We start from the raw sequence: 17809 nt of genomic DNA, 5'->3' as shown, positions 1-17809 counted from the left end.
CATTTGACAGCTTTATCTCTCATTTTCAAATGCAACACGCTGTTTCATTTTCATCATCATCATCATCATCATCATCATCATCATCATCATCATCATCATCATTTCCAACACCATCTTCTCACTCTGTGTGGTCACTACCATTCTCCATGCATTCAGCCAAAGCTGGCTATCACACATGTGAGTACAACATGACCGAGTGTGTGGTGGTATTAGGACAACTACGAAGAAAATCTTGTTTTAAATCCATCTCATCTGAACTGATCAGGAATGTAAACTTTTGCATGTTGTGCTTTTGTATTTTCAGCTCATAAGCAAAAGAAAGTGGATGCGCTGCAGCCCTGTGACACTGCATACCCCGGCTTCATGTATGACTCATCGGTCAGGGAGGCCAACAGTCTCATTAAGTGTGGACGCTGTCAGAAGTAAGGATGTTAAAACACACACACACACACACACACACACACACACACACACACACACACACACACACACACACACACACACACACACACACACACAGGGTTACTTGTACAATCAAGAACTATTGAAATAGATCCCATCTGAAGTAGGCTGATCTAGTGACATTTAAGAATAAATGAAAAACAAAATAACAGACTTTGAAAAGCCATTTCTAAATATTTGGAACTTCAGGGGACGACAGTTGTGAAGCCATTTTCTTGGAGCAAAATGGCTCCAAGAATCCAAGAACAAATCTACAATGAAGACAAATTATCATAAGAGTGTAACATAGAGTTATGGTATGAGAGCCTTCAGATATTACGTATGCTGCTGTTGATACAGCACAACACCTGCATTCATAGCAGGTGTTGTGGAATTGTGGTATTTTACAATTCAGGATTTATTTTTTTTGCAGCATATTGCCATCTTCACTTGATTTATTACTGGCCATAAAGGACTTGGAGGCAGTTCAACTTTGCTAGTTTATTGCAGAAATGCTTTTTCAAAGGAGCTAACGGTTTTATTGATAAATCTTGCTTATGCAGATGTTCAATGTATTGTCTGTCAACACAGTTTTGAAGGGAAATCCACTGAATTGTGAATTATTATTATGGCTGGGTTTTTCACTTAGTCCAGGCTTTAGTGAGGCTGCATTGTGGGATAATAATCAGCTTTAGTTTTTTTTTTTCTTCTACTCATCTCTGTTCAAACATTTCTAGGTGACATATTTTTTAATAATATTATTTCTTCTATGGTTTATTAAACTGTAAAACACATAATTAAAATCACTTTGTTAAAAAAAGATATGCTTAAAACTAAAACGCCTCGTTGTTTTGTTCCCTTATCAACATCACCGATTTTGAATTTCTGAAGTTTGCATTCAATTACTGTTCAAGCTTTTAAGAAATCTGATATAACTTCATTCAAATACAAAAAATTAAATTCCTTAAAAGCAATGAAATAGACCTTTATTCAATATATGATCCAGATATTCATTTCAGCCTCCTATTAATCTTAATCAACATAAAGGCGATTAAGGTTTGTGGCATATAGATGATACTAATAAAAGAAGCAGCTTTTAAGGAGTAGTACCTATTTTCCAGATACAGTGTGCTATTGTATAGCACAATCAAGTTACTATGGTGTTATCAGTTTTTATAAGAATAATATATGTATCAAATATGATTTAAAAGAAATGTGGCTTTGTAATTTAATGCCTTGACTGTGGTCTTTGTTGCTTTAAATTCACTTGGCATCATTGTTTATGTTTCAGGATGTTTGTGGTGCAGCAGGTCCCTGACAGTAACTTGGTTCTGGTTGTGACACAAGCCACCTGTGACTGCTCCCGTCAGTTTGGACCCATCCTGCTGCAGCCAAAGGAAATTAAATATATCCTTCTGCTGTTCAACAAAATGGCTCCCAACTAAATGCATATGTAGGTTCTGTTCTGGCCTTTGAAAAAGTAAAAAATAAATAAATAAGAGAGAAATCTCTGATATCGTCTTGTCAGTAGCTGCCTTTGCCTTGAGATCTAGTCAGCACTGGCCCTGTGTGTGCAAAGCTTTTCTTAATATCTATAAACATAATGCAACTGTGAAGTGCAACAGGATGAAATCTCAGAAGGTGCGAAGGCGTCCAGAGTCCTGTCACTCCTACCACCCAAAGGTCAGCGCTGAAAATGAACATGTTAATTTTGTTGTAGGATTATATTTTTAAGTGCTGAGCAACTATGTAGGTAAAATCTTGGTATGTTTTAGCAAATATTTTTAACAAAATGTGTGATTGGTGCACCAGGAGGATGCTAAGGACTGTGGAGGAGCATCTACCATCTTCGTGTCCCTTTGTCTTTTTGCTGCATCTCTGCTTTTCTCAGTGGTCCTCCAGTGGAAATAAACCAGGAAAAAACCCATCAAACCACCAGAAGACAAGAAAACACCAAGCATTTTTCTGCTGTAGTCAGTTTTAAATAAGCATTGTGTGTTTTGTTTTTTGCTACCGGTGTGTAGGATAATTACGTTTTTTTTCTTTATCCATAATATTTTTTGTTTAATTCAATTTAGAATATTTTGAAATAAGTAGTCAAAAATATTTAGAAGCAGAAACAGCAGCCAACTCTCCTGAGCTGACTTGATACCAGGGAAGTTGTTGCCTCCTGCTGGTCAGGTTTAAGAAGTGCAGCTTCAGCGTGCGAGTGTGTTGCCATTGTACTCAGATGTAGCATTCTTGTAGCCTTTTCATACAGTAATGTTGTATATGCCTTGAGATTTACATCGTAAGAAAAAATCTTTTGAAAATAAAGGTGCATGTTAAAGCCATAAATAGTACATATTTAAGTTATTTGTATGATTTTTTAAATCATATTTAGTTAAGAAGACTGATATTTGTTCAGGCCACTTTTATTGTTAAATTTAGTTTTATTTTGAAAGGCTTACTTCCTGTAGGGCCATATATCGACAGATTGCTTAGATAAGTTTTACCTAGAAAAGCCTGATACAGTTTTTAACTGTATAAGTTCTGGGGTTTTTTTGGAACAAAGGAAAAAGGACTTGTAAAACTGATTTATTGTCGTCTTTGTAATTGCATTTTTTATAGATCAAGAATTTTTGTGAATTTCACGGTTTGGACGCGTCCTTTACTCCCAGTGTCTAAGGAATGACCCAGATGTTGGATCTGTTGCCATGACAGTGCACTTTAAACATGTTTCAAAAACCTGGAATCAGAGCATCTACTAAAGTAATTGAACCACAGCTGAACTGGTAAGGTCAATTAGCTAAAAGGCTCAGGTGAAACACATGTGAGTGCTCAAGTAATCTGAGCAGACCAATCAAATGAGACATCATTGGGAAACGTTTTGAGACGCAAGAGGAAAACTAACCAAACCACTGTTGGTTAGCATTGTCAATCTGCATAAAGAACAGATTGACAATGCCGAGAGGAAAGGAGACATCTGAGGACATCAGGACGAAGGTAGTGACAGCTCATCAGTCTGGGGAAAGCTACGAAACCATCTCTAAAAGATTCCATCTTCGTCCATCCACTGTAAGACAAATCATTTACAAATGGCCAATAGGTATCTGTTTTTGACAGATAAAATACTTTTGTTGAATAAATAATGAAAATATGTATCTTTCTTGCAAGGTCTGCTTTACAATTTGAGATTTGGATGATAATTTCACATGATTTTTCTTTCGAAAAACAATGACCATGTTTGGGTGGTTCAAACTTTCAAGCATTACTGTACAAATAAATCTACAGAATTAAACTCCTCAAGATCAAGAGATTTTTTCCAGCTGCAGTAACTCAAAAGCACAAGTCTGATTCCCACCCTTGTTAAAGTCAGCCATAGTGTGAGAATGTGACTGTATCTGAGATGCTACAAAAACATGTCATCTCTGAATGTGTTGAATGTGTCGCAACAAGGTGAGGAAACTTTTGCATTTCCAACCGCATCCAGGCATCTTTAACACAATCGCATTTAAAAGTTGAAGATGACATTAAAGATGCTCAAGATAGAAAGACTAAACTTGACCACAACAAGATTAAGTTCTGGTTAACCTTATTAACCAAAACAAGTTAACAAAGTTCCTTTACACCTTGAAAACCACTGAAACTACAGACAACACAGAATAAAGCAAGTTTCATCTACTGAGCAGAATGTGATGTGACTGTTCTACCTGAATGTAAAATCTACAGGCACCTGTGATCGCACAGTTTATATCATTAAAATATCTTTATGATAAGTCCAAGCTCAGGTAAAATACAAATGAAAATTGCTGTGTTGTTGTGAAGCAGGACGTTGAGACGAGTTGTACCAGGTTGATGAAAAAACATCCGATTCGTTTCTAAAAACATATCAGCCTTGTTTGGCCACATAAATATTCCTCGAGTCGAGTATTTCTTCCTCATTATCAGGAGGAAGGACATTTTGTAAAAGAAATAAAGAAAGCATTATGTTCACTCTGTTCTGTCCCAATGTAGTTAAATGTTGCAGGCTCTAGAGCCGGGAAATCTTGTGGCTCTGTAAAGATCATTCCTCTGAAGAAAATAGTTGACTGTTAGCTGCAGCACAGCCCTCTGATAAAGCACCAAAACTCAGAGTCAGCAGCTTCATGTATTTCTGTCCAGCTGGATGAGTTTCTCCAGATTCCTCAGATCTTACACCGCCTGCTGCCTGTCCTGGGTTGGATCTGTCTCCTCCGACTCCCCTCCTCTCTGCTGGTTCCAGTCCCTGAGGCCATCTGGAAGGCTTGTGTCTTCCTCGAAGCTCCCTGTCCCCTCTACAAACTCCTCGTAGGTTGACTTCTCCTTGAATGGCCGAGGACCCAGCAGCTCCACCATGTCTGCTTTGTCTAGCACCTCCTTCTCGAGCAAACGCTTCCCTACCTGAGGATGACACCAAGGATAAACAAAAAAGCTCAAATAAATTACACCAACCCACCTGTGGGAATCCACAGGTGGGTTCAGCACGACGACAAAGACAACCTCTGTAAATCTCTGTATCAGTCCAACCCACAAACGTCTACACTGAGTAGCAGCATTGATACAATCAGGAAATGGGAACATTTAAACCCAGTGGTTCAGCCTCACTTAGAACTGTTCACTAACATATATTCAAAATCAAACCAGCTAAGAGCAAACCAACACTATCTTTCTGAGCATTAGAATCCCTTCAGTGTAAAAATTCTAAAGCTTTCCAACGTCTTTAAACAGCTGGTAGTTATTCCAGGGTGCCGAGTGTACTATAAGCCTTGCAACCCACCAGGCTTTACTGTCCCTCACAGAGCACCTGTCTAACCCTAACCCTAATCAACTCCTCCAGACTAGCAGCAGCAATTAACAAACACCTACTGTAATTTTGTTTGTCGAGCTCATCTTATGACTTACATGTCAGTCAAATACTCAGAACAGTTGTAAAGAGAATTATGAAGGAGCTTTATTGTGACAACATGATGAAGCTGCAATATCAGGAAGAATGTCAGCTTTTTAAAGAGACAAAGGCCCAATTTCAAGGTGTCAAATTTCTTCTAAGTTATGTTTGATACATACAGCATGTGCTTAACAACTGAAGTTAACACAGTAACTTGACAGCTACAATATGAAACTATGTCCCTACCTCTTTAAACGTAGGGAACAATACTGACCTCCCTCCTGTGCCACCTGATAAACATCTCACCTTGTCCACTAGGTCCTTCTTGTCGGTGATCAGCTGCAGGGTGCGGTCATACGCTCGGTCCACCAGTCCTCTGACCTCCTCATCAATGAGTTCAGCTGTCGCCTCACTGTAAGGCTTCTCCAGTACCATCTCACCTTGCCGGGGAAGGTCAAACGACACCTGCCCGACCTTGTCACTCATCCCAAACTGCACCACCTGAACATCAGCAAACAGAGAGAAGTGTCACAACTCAACAGAGTCCCCTTCCTCCATATTACTTGTACCCTGCAAGGGTGTGTGTGTGTGTGTGTGTGTGTGTGTGTGGGTGTGTGTGGTGTGGTGTGTGTGTGTGTGTGTGTGTGTGTGTGTGGGTGTGTGTGTGGGTGTGTGTGTGTGTGTGTGTGTGTGTGTGTACCTGCGCATAGGCCGACTGTGTGACCTTCTTCAAGTCATCCTGAGCTCCTGTGGTTATTCGTCCAAAGAAGACCTGCTCGGCCACACGCCCTCCCAGCATCATGCACATTCTGTCAAACAGCTGTTCTTTGGTGTAGAGGTACTGCTCTCTGGGCAGGTACTGAGCATAACCCAAACCCTTCCCCCGTGAATGATGGACACCTGAAAACAAGACAAGGCTCTTTAAATACATTGCAGTAGGAGCAACTGTGCAGTTACATGAGGCACTATCAATTGTTTTGTCTTGGAATATTGTGAAGATCCTCTATCTACACACAGACCTACAACACACACATGTGCTCAACACCAACGTTTGCAAAACTACACAAGGGATTCATGACAATCCTCTGTGCAAAGTAAAAGCTTTTCATGTGAAACTAGGCCTTTGAATTTGGATACATCTGCTCCACCATGGAAAAACTAACCCAGATATTTTTGCCCCTTGGGTGTAAGCACGGTAAAACCTCCAGCTCTACTTCATAGAGAGAACAAATTCCTCCTTCACTGGTTCTGTTCCTGAATTACATGTGTCCAACTGTTGCTGTCCAGAAGGCATATTTCATATCTGGAAATATAAAATATGATTTTATATTCCCAAATATAAAACTTGACATGACTACTAAAAACTATTAGCTGATGATCAGGTGCAGCCATTTCTAGCAGAATACCAAGATAATACCTTGGTTTCCAGACCTGGACTTGCAAAATAAAAAACTTGGTGAATCTCTTAAAAGAGCTCAACAAGGACCAATACCAGCTCCTGCTTTTTAGCATGAAATGAAGTTTTGGGGTGGTTTATGTTTACTCCTGTCTGTTTATTTGGACGCTAATAGTTTGAAGAGTTCTTCTGTGACCCATACAAATAAATCCCATTCTTTCTAAGACCCAGTGTTCTGTGTACGTGTGTTGAAACCAAAGCATACGGTCTTACATGCAGCAAGTAGTCCATCAGATGTTCTGCTAGTAACTTTATAGAAGTAGACCGAATGGTAAACAGGCTGAATTTGTGCGCTACTTTTCTAGCCATAGCATCCATTTTAAGTGCTTTCCAGCATGGCGACACAGAAAAACTGATTTTCTAATGACAAGAAGAACAGCATCACCCTTGCATTGCTGGATGATGATTCTGATGGTTTTATTTTCTTTCTAGTTAATTATTGAGCAAAGGCTCAGTTTGGTGTCTATAACAGTGTGCTTACTCTGAATAGAAACTCATGACAAACTCCTCAGCCTTCATTTAATATTGGTATACAATTTGAAGTTGATTTTGATGCCATGATGTGACTGTGCCGTGTTCAGACTCCATACTTTGAGCAGCGGGTCGGCATGCTGCAGAAACCAGCCCACGATGGCGTGGCCGGCTTCATGATATGCTACTGTCTTCTTCTCTGTCGGCTGCAGGACCTGAGTCTTCTTCTCCAGGCCTGAACACAGGCAGATAATGTGAAACATAAATATGAAATATACTGTCTAGTAAATGTTCTTTTCAGTCCATCTCTTAGCTCTTCCTATTTTACATGATAAAAGACATAAAAGACAAGGTTTTCACTGGCAATGTGAAAAAAAGCTAGCAACACAGATAAAGTTGGTGACTGACCTCCGATGACGCGATCGATTGCCTGCTCAAAGTGCTTTGGGTTGACAGCGGGGCTCAGGTGCCTGGCAGCTATCAATGCTGCTTCATTGCACACATTGGCAATGTCAGCACCTGATTCATTGACAAAAAAATACAAAGCATCATCTAAGATTGGATTGAATGTATCAATCTATTTGTCAATAATGTTGACGAATGCAATTTTTATACATTAGTCTTTGACCAACGTTTAGAAATTTACTTCACAGCTATTGCAAAGTAGTTCAATTTCATCTGTAATTCAAAAGCTTAAGAACAATAAATTAAAGCTTCACATAAATCAAGTAGATGTTACACACCAGTGAATCCTGGTGTGGCAGCTGCCATTTTCCTTGCTAGAGCATCCTTATCCAGACTGGGATCCAGTTTGATTGGTCTCAGGTGAACTTTGAAGATGGAAGCCCTGCCTTTGATGTCTGGAGGACCTGAGAGGAGGAGGGAAAAACCATCAGTGATCTGCATCAAGTATCTGTACATTGGTCTTTCAACACATGTCCTCTGAGGCAGACAATCTGAAGACCACCTTGAATATTTTCAGTGATCTGGTGGTACATGTCAGCTTTCCATAACAGCCTGATGTTTAACCAGAATCCCACACAAACTGTAAGCTGCAGTAAACAGAAAGACTGAGTGTACCGATGTAAATCTGTCTGTCAAAGCGTCCTGGTCTCATCAAAGCGGGTCCAGGATGTCCGGCCTATTGGTTCCAGCAAGGACCACTACATTAGTAGATGTGTTAAAACCTGAGAAACAAAAAAACAACATTTTAAAACAGAAAAAAAAAATGCAGCAGCCTCTAAAGTAGAATGTGGCTGTACCGTCCATCTCAACCAGCAGCTGGTTTAACGTGTTCTCCTGTTCACTCTGTCCCCCAAAGTTTCCTCCCTCTCTTTCCCACAGCATCAATCTCATCTATAAAGAGGATGCATGGTGCATTTTTCCTCGCCATGGCAACATGTCCCTCACCTTCACAGAAGCCATGTTAGTTCAACTCTCATTTTCTGAGAAGCACTGCACTGGACAGCAACGGGGCCTGTTCCACTCACCCTTGCTGGACCGACCCCGACAAACATCTCCAGGAACTCGGAGCCATTGACTGTGATGAAGGGGACGTTGGCCTCTCCTGCTGTGGCTTTGGCCAGCAGAGTCTTTCCTGTGCCAGGAGGTCCAGACAGAACGGCACCCTGCGAAAACACACTCATCAACCGACTGTTAGCCAACTAAAGAACGAGGACGGGGACTTCCCCTCTGACAGTCCTGGCTGCTCACACCTTGGGGATCTTGGCTCCCAGGTCCTGGTACTGCTGTGGGTTTTTCAGGAAGTTCACAAACTCCAAGATCTCCAGCTTAGCTTCCTCACAGCCAGCCACATCCTTGAACTTGACATCTATGTTGTCCTTCATCATCTTGGCTGTTGAGTCACTCATGCTAAAGGGGCTCCTTCCCCCACCAATCCCTCCTCCCATTGGTCCACGCCGGAGTGTGAACAACAGAAAGCCAATCAGCAACAGAGTAGGAATTATGCTCATCAAGAAGGAGCTGTAAGGATGTAAGAAAAACAAAATCTACTGAACTATATCGTAACATTTCAATGTAGCAATATGAAATCTAAAAATAATACTGTTCAAGTGACCAAAACATTCAGAGATGTTACAGAAATCTCATCAGACCTGTTTATTGCTCAGCTGACTCACCAATACACAGAATATAAAGCAACTTTGTTGTTCATATTACTTTGTCCTCTATCACACAAAAAGCCCAGAAAGAACAAGTTTTCTGTATATTTTTGCATGTGGATGGAATGGGACAAATCTTGAATTTACTTTCATAATAAGTTGTTCCAACCTTTATGACCATCAGCGCTGATGTTCATAGTAGGATGGGTGATAAATTGCTACAATTTATGTTTTGATATATGTATTTTATAAATTTACAATTGATCAAATTTAAGATTTAAATATGGAAAATCTGGAAGTTGAAATTTTTTTCAACGATGTACTTCCTGTGTCTCCATAGCGATGTTAACCCACCAAGAACAATCATTTTGTTTGACAAGCCTGTTTTACAACTTGTATTTATTTTGACCTGACATTCAGTTCAACTAATGGAAGGAATAACTGAAATAAAATCCATTTTTTAAAGACGTTTTCAGGTGGACATGCTGATGTGAAGCGTTACCTCTGCAGCCCAGTATTCTTCAAACTTAATGAATCATCTTTTTGTTTTTTAAATTGACCAAATAAATTGTAATTCTCATTTTTTCCTCCATAGTGAAGATCAAACTTTGTTCTTTGGGTACAGAAGGGTTAAGTTCACCCGTCACTCTCAGAGCTGTAGATGACCGCGGTCCGGTGTGACGGCTCCAGGGCTAGTTCCATGTGTGCAGCCTCAAGATTCCTCTCAAATGTATCAACGCTGCCGATGTTGAACCACACATAACTCTGAGGAACACAGAAAGGACTGAATGTAACGGTCTGAAACAGAAGCAGGTTAACTAGAGGATGGCTGTTCAATGTTAAATCAAAGGTATTGATGAGAAATATTTTTGATGTATTTTTTTGCTGTGTTGCAACAACCATTAATAGACTTTAACATCACCTCACCCCCTCAGCATCCGCTCCCGGTACCAGGATGACTCTGACAAACTGTTTGTTAACCACCTCCAACCGCTCCACCAGGCCTCTGCCCAGGTAGCGGTGCACAAAGTCCTTCCAGCTGATCTCTCGGCCCGTGTCTCGGAAGTAGAAGTAGAGCAGCACCGAGCTGACTCCAGCAACAGTGAGCATCATGTAGCGGAAATCCTTCTCATCCCAGGGGAAGTCGCCCTGAAAACACACAAATCCAGCACCAACTAAAGATGATCTGAGGCCGTTACTGGCACAGGGCAAAAATAAATAACCCCCAAGACACACATTGTTTGACATCTTACAGTTTTCTCACTAGATTCCAAAGCAAAATTTCTTTTTTTTAAGATGCAGAAGGGAAGACTTGTGCAGGTGCTACTTCATCTGTAGAATACAAGCCTCAAGCTACTCTTAACCAACAGGGAGGAACTCTGCAATGATCTATCCTTTGTAAGCTATTTGTAAACCTTACAAATATTATAATTTATTGTTGGATCTTCACTGCTATTTTTCCTCTGACAAACCTTTTGCATCCGATTCCACCAGTCTTTCCCTCCACCTCCTCTCTTTCCTCCACCTGGTCGTCCTCCCCCATCTCCTGCTGGTGTTCCTTCTTTTCCATCTGAAATGCAGACAAGAAGATTTATTGCACCACTAAGAGGCAATTCTTTCCATGATTGGCAATGCTAAAATATAAGAGCCGACAAATATTTCACAGCAAAACCTCATGTGTTATAAAATGGCATTGACTGATTTTGCAATAAAAATATATATTCTATTGAAATAATTTAAATGAGATGTAGCTTCAAAATGTGCAATATACAGGGATGTTTGAACAGGAAAACATGTAGAAGTCACATGCAGCAGTGACTTTTACTGCTACGTGCGAAAAGACCTCAACATCCTGTCACCTGATTAAAGGAGCAGTGGTAGATAGTGCCCTTTTGCAGCACAATCAAGTAACTATGTTAACTTTAGTTATTATAAGAATGTTCCATGTGTCAAATATGACTTAAGAGAAATTTGACTTTGTACTTTAACACCTTGAAATTGGGCCTCTGTCTCTTTAAGAAACTTCGACTTTTCTCTAACTTCACCTTCAGTACATCATCACAAATGGCTCCTCTATTAACCCTTTAATGACTTTTTTTTCTAGTGTTGCACTGAGAAGTAGCAAATGAGTTGTTCTACCAGGTGTTTGCTAAAGCTGCTGGCTAGTCTAAAGGAGCAAAATGGTTGCCATGGGAGATTAAAGGATCAAACATGCATGAAAGGATCAAGGCAACACTCCAGGTATGTTTTGATGAGGGAATAACATAACACAAAGCTCAAAAAAGTCAATTTTACATAATTCTCCCCCTTTAAAGAAAACTTATGAGCATTCTGCTCCCGGTTTGTTACAGTGATTTATTTGACAAGGACCACATATAGGAGTATTAGTAAAAAAATATATATATGAAAAGATGCGGTGTAACAGGTTTTAGGTCTGGAGCTAATTTCCATCTGCAGGCCCTTTCCACAACTTTACATTGAAAACATAAAACAATGCATTCCATACTATTTATAGAAAGTGTATCTATAAATATCAATAAAGGATTATTAAAACATAAAACATGTTACCCTATACCTATCCCACACATCTAATCTTTTTTTCTAATGGTTTATTACTGCATATAACAGCAATAAAATAGCTTCACAAAAAGTTTCAAAGAAAAATCAAAAGAAATAGCTTTTTATTTGAGCAGATGATCATATCCAGCAGCTCTCACCTTTTGGCTCAGTAGAATAGACGCGTCGCTTAGCTAACCAGGTTCTTTGACGAGAAGAGAAATTAGCTTGACTTTGACTGAAAAAACTATAGTCCTGAAAAAAAAAAAAGACAATGTCAGAACACAGTTATAAGACTCTACCAACAGGAACCACACAGACTCAGATAAAATCACCTTCAGATTCCACAGTATGAGGAAAGAATATATTTGTTTTGGTCGGGATAGTGCTTTGATGACACCACAAATCTGCTCTGTCATTGTTTTAATAACCTTTAGCAACCTTCATTCTAATGTAGAATTGTTTTCATGTTTTCATCCAGGCATTCATCCAAAATAAGTTAGAATAAGTTCTGGACTGCAGAAGCAAAGCTGACAATAAAATAAAACAATAAAATATTGTTTGCTGTTGTCCCAGAACTATTCTTTAATAGAGTCTAATGACACTTAATGCCACTGATCAGTGGAGAAGCAAAATGGACGTTACATATTCAGCAGGTTTTGCTCTTTAGAGTGATTAATTCACCTTTCTGGTATTAACCTGTTTTAATTGTTAACAAGACATAAACTATCTAAGCCATCTTTGTTTTCTTTTTTTTATGAAGACTAAACTTTTAACCTTTCTGTAACACAGCTTCTCCATGAAACAGCTTCTATCTGTAAAGCTATTTACATCAACTTCTTTATTTTGTTGATATAGTGACAAATGCAACTGTCAAACAAATGTAATCTCAATTCACGTTATAAAAGAAAGCATCTAATTTATAACAGTTTCAAAGTCAGCTATATTATCATTTGATTCTGGTAATTAAACAATGTGGTCAAGTTCAGTTTATTATTGAGTTGGTCCTTTTCTTATTAGTGGCCATCAGTTTCACAGCATGAGACTGCATCTCTGAATGAATGATGTAATGTTTCCACCATGATTCAATCCTAATCACAGCTAACTTGACGTCCTCAAAAAACTACATTTAGTTGATATTTTTAGCAGGAACCCATGAAAGGTGGTCTGATAGCTAAAAGGTTATAGAATTTACACATTTGTGTTTTCACAATACAATTAACGTTTTTCAAATAATGAGAAACTGTGTTTAATGTCGTTTATAGTTATTGTAATGCAACCCGCCTCGTGTTTGAACATTCTACGTGTGTTAGATTTGAAACTCCAACTAATCAAACGTTGCCTCGGTTTGGTAAATGGCCCTTTCGTCTCGTGCCGAATATGAAGCTGCTGATCAGATGTCAACTTCAGCATCGTTTTAAAACCTTTGATCAAAACAGCAATATCCCGAACAAAGCATCAGTTTCCGACATAATAATGGAATAGATATGAAAACAAAATCTTAACTGTTGCTTAAACACGTGAGGTGAAACTTGAGCTTAAAAAAAACAGCGGAGGTCGAATCGTAGAACAAAATAGAAAAGATTTTAGAAAATCTGCTAAATCTGGCCTCATGTTCAATTCAGGGATGTTTTTGTTACGCAAAATTATGTTTCGATTTAGCTGTATTACAGTAAAATGTGTCTATGCAACTCCTGAAGCGTCCCTGAAAGGGTCACAGTGATGTTGACAGCAGAGAATGAGAAACAGTCAGCAGTTACCTACCCGAACCGCGAAGCTAACTGAACCCAGTGTGCGACCTCGGGCTCCTCTGGCCCGGCAGAGAGGCAAAACAGCCGCCGAGAGAAGTCTTAGCAGCTGAGACATCCTCTCTGTGGCCCCAGAAAACTTTCTAGCTTTTAGAAATTACAGTATTCTGTTTTGCTTCGTTACCTCATCACTCTAGCGCCAACATGTTGTGCTTACAAGCGAAGTTTGGTAAGAAATGTCAACGGGAGGGTGATCGAAGCCCGATACAGACTTTCTCTTTCAATGCCTGTGAAAAAATGTTTACAATCGGTAACATAGTATGAAACAATATACATATCTTCACCTAAATTACATATCAACTAAATATTTTTACAAGAAAAATTTATAAAATCTACAGATTAATCTATTTTAAGCTGGTTATCGCTTTATTACATTCGGGCAGAAAGAAAAGGCAGCTATGGGTCCTCACACTTGCCCGTCTGTCTGATTGGCTAAGCAGAGCAAACTTCTCAACCAAACACCAAGTAAAACTAAATATTTACATCTCACACGCAATACATGCGTAAATGTAGTGTTTCATTTTGTACATGAGAGATACTAACATGCTTCATGCATATTTATTTTGACTATAATTTTCTTGTCTTCATGCTCTATTTTATGCTCCCCCTAGTAAATTATTATTATTGTATTTTTGTGTTATATCCACAGTACAATTGTATGGTTGCTTATTGTAATAAATAAAGTTTATAAAAGATAAAATAAGAAAAAGAGATATTAACATGAGATTTTTGGAAAATAAATCCTCCCTTGAAGAGCATGAGACAATATTTTGTCTTTTTTTATATAAACTATTTCAAGAAAAAAAAAAACTGAAATACGACAAGAGTCACGAGGAGACTAAATGGGCAACTGTTTTTCCCGTTTTTGTTTTTGATTTTATTTTCTTTATTTATCCAGGTAAACCCGGTTGAGATCTGGATCTCATTTTCAAGAGGGACCTGGGCAGAAGTCTGCAACACACAGCAACCTGGTTACAAAATAAAACCAATTGATACATATGCACAAGTGTAAAACAATAGAAAACTATTTAAAAGCAGTGACACTGTTTAATTGAATCTTGTTGCCTGGTTTTAAGAAGCGATGGAAATAAATCCAATGAAATCAATTCTGACATCTTGAGTTCTGACTGTAGCGTCCCGGTTGAATGGATGGTCTCTCAAACTGATGGTTCACAACGTTTATTTAATGCCTTTTTATGTGAACACACCGTAAGAGCTACAGAACATACAAATAAAATACATTAATAACTCAAACAGTGTTGTTTTCACATTTTACTTTAACATATAAATCATTTTTCTTACATTCTGTAATTAAACCTGTCATAAAGTGCAACAAATTAACTATTAACGGTTAATCAACGAATATTAGTGCCGTATAATAACACAACCGTCACACCCAAAGCAAATTACACATTTTACAGTAAAACTAAATATATATTTACATATTAAAAACTCTCACCTTGTTCCCCATCAACCAAGCGCCAACCAACTGACTGTCTACACCCTAATCTGAACCACACCTTTATTAGCTTTACTCCAACCTGAGCGCTCTCTCTTTCTGCCCGATGACCAGCAGTTAATTGTCAGTTAATTGTCTAACGTTGGCGTCACACTTCACCACTCTTCCGTTTAAAACCCTTTCAAAATAAAAGCATAAATTCTTATGTTAACAAATACTCGTTTTTAAATGAGGAAACACAAAATACTAATTAAGCTGCAAGCAGCCTCGAGCGGCCCTCGCAGCCAAGCGCCGCTCCGGCCTATTGCCACCGCAGGGTACTAGCAACCGCCGCCCGACGCCAGCCACCACAGATACTCTCAGCAGTTTTCAGCACCTCCGCCCGCACCGCGGAAACTGTTGCTCCGTTTCCATTAACGCTCCCCACGTTCTAACACAGAAGTCGTTGCGCGGTTTCCGCGCCCGTCCACCAGGCGGTACGCATCGATGCATTCGGCGGCACTTCCTGACGACGCACAAAAAATGTGGTGCAGATTCATTGATATAGCGAGGAGATATAGCTGGTGTATTAATGTAGTTGGCGCAGTGGAGTCAAAATACATTTCAATGTTGTTGGGGTGTTTAGAGGTCAACAAAGGTCATACATATCCAATTTGGCGCCAGTCGGATGATCAACGTATCATTTAGAGCCTATTATATGCACATGGTGAAGAACTGCAGTTCGCCATTTCTACACCCCAATGCGGTTTGGTCAGCAGCCAGCATTCACAGAGTTCATCATCTTGTCGTTTTAAGTCAGTATTCACATGATGAAACCCATATATATGATAGAATAACAGTAAAACTCACAGGAGAAAAAACTGGTGATTGCCTTTGAAAAGTGGGCGGGGCTAGGGTGATTTCATCAAGTGACCATGGAAATGTGTTCAGGATTGTTCTATAGAGAAACACGGGAAGTGTGATGCAGCTGTGATCTTGCATTTGGAAGTTTTTTAATGTTTATGTTTCATGGCAAATAGTGAAAGTTTTACACTAAGCCACACCCACATGCTTTGATGTTAACTGCAACTGAGATCTAAATGCAGTGCAACTTTAACATTTTCCTAAAATGAGTCAGGAAAATGGTAAAGGTTAAGATGTATCAGTTTAATAAACCCTTCTGATCAGTAATAAACCAAGGGCAATGCACATTCAGAGAGCACAGTTAACTTTCAGTACATTAGAACAAAAGCACAGGTTTAATCTCTCTCAATAATTAGGTATTAATCACAGCAAGTGGTCCAAGTAAATATTACAACCCCAATGTATCAGTCTTAAGAACTCAGAACGTTGTAAGATTGTCGCTCTCAACAATCGTAACCGATCATCCTGTAGTGTGTGGTGTGTTACGACTGATCGGGTCCAGTCGGTGGAACGTCGGGACCGCTTTGATCTAAAATCGGGATATTGACTGTCTTTAATCATCTTTGCTCATTCATCCAATCTCTGTGGTGTTCCTCCGACTTTTTTTTTTATCTTTTAATGAAAGATAATTATAAAATTATTGCACAGAGTACATCTGGTTGAGAAGCACATTCCAATCTTTGGTTGAAATGGCGCATTTGATTTTATTCTGCAGTCATAATACAATTTTAAACAATATAATAAGTTTCAATTAAAGGAGCTGGAATAAGCTTTCGCGGTCAGTTGGGGAGAAAGGATAACTCCCATTTGATTTTCTAAAAACATTGAAAACAGTATTTTTTATAAAAAAAAAACTCACCTCCATGTTGCGATGCAACAAATATAATCCTTGCTTACGATATCTCCAGTTCTTAATCCAAAGCTTTGATTTTTGGTTACGTCTTTTTTGGGTTAAAATAAGTCCGCAAACTAAAGTTACCACTTCAACGTCGTTGTCCATGTTTGTTTGTTTACTCCAAATTCAGCTGTGGTAGTGCAGAATTTTAATTTGAAGGTATTTCGTAGCTGGTATTAGAATGTGTTCGAGTGAAACCTCACACTCTTAGAACGAACCCGTTACACCTACGATTTTAAATAGGCTAGTGTGTGTTCTCTCACGTTTTCAGAATTGGCCGACTTTTCTAAAATCGTGTAGTGTGAACTGAGCTTCACTCACCGCATCTCCAGTTACCACTTTTAAGACGAACGGCAATAAAACTCCTCTCCAACAGACAGTTCCGGCTCATGAGCGTCGGGTCTGCAGCTCCAAAACCGAAGCAAACGTTAGCGTGGTCCGGTTCTGTGGCTCCATAAACCAGGCATAATGTTCAGGAAAACTTAGCTGCTCCAACAGTTTAGCAAAAAAAATGTACAGTCCACAGCGTAATGCGCCGAACCTCAACCATGTACGATCTCCTGCGGACTGCCAGTACGTACAGTAAGTATTAGCACAGCTACAGTACGTGCAGTCCTTCTCAACCAATCAAATTGCTTAAATTTGTTTTTGCCCTTGACTGGCCATTAAGGCAGAGACGAGGGAAATGATGCATTTACTGGCGGTAGGAAATAACAGTCATTAACAAAACGCTACATTTACTCCGTGTTTTAAGCCAACAAAAATTATCTTAGGGCTTACATATAACATTTCAGGTTAAATGTAATCGCTGTCCT

General features: G+C 39.2%; 1 protein-coding gene and 1 pseudogene across 1 annotated transcript; one reads left to right on the top strand and one right to left on the bottom strand.

Moving 5' to 3' along the window:
* Window positions 1-3721, top strand: part of LOC129357066 (voltage-dependent calcium channel subunit alpha-2/delta-4-like) — a 61090-nt pseudogene extending 57369 nt beyond the window's left edge.
* Window positions 3722-4507: 786 nt separating this feature from the next.
* On the bottom strand, window positions 4508-15316 carry LOC129357067 (AFG3-like protein 1). Its single transcript, XM_055026587.1, is given in 18 exon segments — window positions 4508-4842; window positions 5633-5827; window positions 6027-6226; window positions 7366-7488; window positions 7662-7772; window positions 7997-8122; window positions 8334-8375; window positions 8378-8440; window positions 8516-8583; window positions 8585-8663; window positions 8740-8881; window positions 8969-9236; window positions 10014-10138; window positions 10301-10522; window positions 10846-10943; window positions 12091-12184; window positions 13694-13964; window positions 15197-15316. Coding segments are annotated over 17 exon segments (2286 nt in total). The 5' UTR covers window positions 13796-13964; window positions 15197-15316; the 3' UTR covers window positions 4508-4614.
* Between the last annotated feature and the right edge of the window lie 2493 nt (window positions 15317-17809).

The sequence above is a fragment of the Poeciliopsis prolifica genome, unplaced genomic scaffold, assembly GCF_027474105.1.
Source record: "Poeciliopsis prolifica strain line A6 unplaced genomic scaffold, Auburn_PproV2 SCAFFOLD227, whole genome shotgun sequence".
NCBI classification, from domain to species: Eukaryota; Metazoa; Chordata; class Actinopteri; order Cyprinodontiformes; family Poeciliidae; genus Poeciliopsis; species Poeciliopsis prolifica.
This window is presented reverse-complemented; position numbering and strand designations above follow the sequence as displayed.